Here is a 2,461-nt window from a genome sequence, read left to right as displayed (position 1 = left end):
AAGCAGCTACTCCTATTGGTGTGACGATTTCTGGATGCAATTGGGATGGAGATGTAAAATAATCTTAGAAGTCAAAATCAATCCAGTATACCCTGAGCTATTAATTCTTGCAATACTGTCACCCCATTGTCGCTAAAGCCATGTCACTGAATATACTTGATATTTTTGTTATTCACTTTAATTGTTCGATATCTTATATGTATTATCAATAAATCAATAACTGATGTAATTGCGTGTTTTTCTTTAAAATTTTCAAATTTATATATTTATAAATTTACACTGATCAAAAAAATTAGAGGAACATTTTCTTCAATAAATTTTTGCTCATTTTCAAAGTTTAATTACTCAGCGAATAATTAACATAAAAAAATCAAAAAAGGATTTTACAGAAAAAACTCTTTAATATAAAGTGCTTTTGTTTAATTTTTAACAGTTTTATACTCAAAAACGTGAATAGTTTTAAATAAGGACGTATTTAATATATCTAAGGTCTTAAAATTTGCGATCGAAAAATTTCATCAATGCATTGTAGCGCATGGCTGTTACTCCTGGAGAAAGCATAGCGACCAGATCTGTCCGCCCAGATCATAATACCGTAATATCTGCCCAAACTATTACAAAGCTTTTATTAAATGAACGAGCAGTGGTGGTCAAAGTGTTCTCTATGACGCCGCCATATGCATGGCCATTCAAGACGAATTGACAAAATCGAGACTCATCAGTAAAGGAGACACGACTTCACTGACTCTGATTCTAATTTACGCGATCCTTTGCGATTCATAGATAAGTGTGTCGATGAATTGATGTTAACTGTGACACTCGTTTTTGAGATCTTAGTTTCTTTTAAACAATTTTAATTAGTTTAATAGCTAATGGTTTGTGTAAAACTTTTGCTGAAATTCGGAATGTAAAGATGTTTCTTTTCCAAAGAAGCATCTGCGTTACTCGATCTTGACGAACACAAATTTTCGACGTTGACCGTTTCGACAAAACGTTCAGTTTCCTGATAACGAGACCTTGCGATACGACGAGTTTAGAAAATGGCAACAGTCGCTCGTCAATTTGGCGTTGCACAATCAGTCGTATCGCAAGCGTGGACTCGTTACCATTTTCCAGAAGTGGAAAATAATGTCAGTCAAAGAAACGTTGCTCGTCAATTTGGCGTTGCACAGTCATGTCGCAAATATGGTCTTATCAGGAAACTGAACGTTCTTGTCAACCAAAAGATCAAGGTCAAAAACGTAAAACTTGTGCTCGTCAAGATCTAACAATTGTCGATGCAACACTTCAGAAAATAATTATCACTGCAGCTCGAATTTCAAAAGAAGTTTTGCATAATCAAGCAATTAGCAATCATACCATTCGAAATCGTTTAACAGAAACTGGCCTAAGATCTCAAAACGAGTGTTACAGTTAAAAGCAGTTCATTAACACACTCGTCTACAATTCGCCAAGAACCACGTAAATTGGACTCTCCTAATTTCCACTTCAATAAGTCTGACCATCGTGAAATTGTTTTTAATACAATTATTACTGATTTACGCTACTTTGTTCAAGAGCGGTCAAGCAACTTCACTCTACGTGCGAATTTTTTCTACAGTAATTCTGCGGTAAGAACGCAATGTCTCGATATTATCCGCTTATATCGTTATCTGTGCGAGTGCATTTTAATATTTCCTCCTATTAGTAAAATGACATAAAATCACTTATAAAGAAGTTTAAATTGTGAAGTAATTAACAAGAAATAAGCGATAATCTCATGCGTTAGTTATTTCATTAGAAATGATACTATCCATTTTTTAATATAAAGAAAAGAAAAGATAGCGAGGAAGATTATTTGAACGTGTTGCAACGAGCGGGGTGGATTGATCGGAATAACTTTTTTGCGGAACGTATCTTTCCAGAACAAGGTGGTACAACAGCAAAATATGATAAGTTGTGCGATAAGTAATTATTACGAGTATTTAAACGCGGATTACCCGGAATATCGGCAGACTTCGAGTAATCCTCCAGCAGTAATAGCAACGCGGTTTTTGAGTGCGACATAAGCCAAGATGACGGCGTACAAATACATAATCGGCCTGACTGTTCTGCTCGCCGTTCTGTTAACCGTCAACTCTGTACCCGCTAATGGAGCTCTCGACACCTATGCTAATAAGTCACACGATTTCGTCGTTGGCTCCAGGAAATTGGGTGATAGGGTCGTCTTCAAAGAGAACATCATCAAGGATTCTAGCTGGCAGAGGTTTGTGACTGTTGAGAAGACCTTCAATGCCTTATGGTACGACCGTATCACTATGATTCAAGCATTCGACCAGGAGACGGATGGAAACGGCGCGTACGCTAGTATTCTGAGTGGTGGACCTGGACACAGAAACGTCACCATGAAGTTCCAGAGCCAGAGGAGTTACGGCATTAACTTCATCGTTCAGGTGTATGCATGCGTTGATATATAATCGAC

The 2,461-nt window shown here is 36.9% G+C and overlaps 1 protein-coding gene across 1 annotated transcript; it reads left to right on the top strand.

Annotated features, from left to right (window-relative positions):
* The first annotated feature begins 1,945 nt into the window (after positions 1-1,945).
* LOC105449318 (probable salivary secreted peptide) lies at positions 1,946-2,456 on the top strand. The gene has a single exon (XM_011688465.1). It carries the CDS (start codon positions 2,055-2,057, stop codon positions 2,454-2,456), a length of 402 nt encoding a protein of 133 aa, XP_011686767.1. The 5' UTR covers positions 1,946-2,054.
* Positions 2,457-2,461: the final 5 nt, after the last annotated feature.

Source organism: Wasmannia auropunctata, unplaced genomic scaffold, assembly GCF_000956235.1.
Source record: "Wasmannia auropunctata unplaced genomic scaffold, wasmannia.A_1.0 LD336076.1, whole genome shotgun sequence".
NCBI lineage: Eukaryota > Metazoa > Arthropoda > Insecta > Hymenoptera > Formicidae > Wasmannia > Wasmannia auropunctata.
Note: the sequence above shows the minus strand (reverse complement) of the source record. Positions and strands in the feature narration are given on the sequence as shown.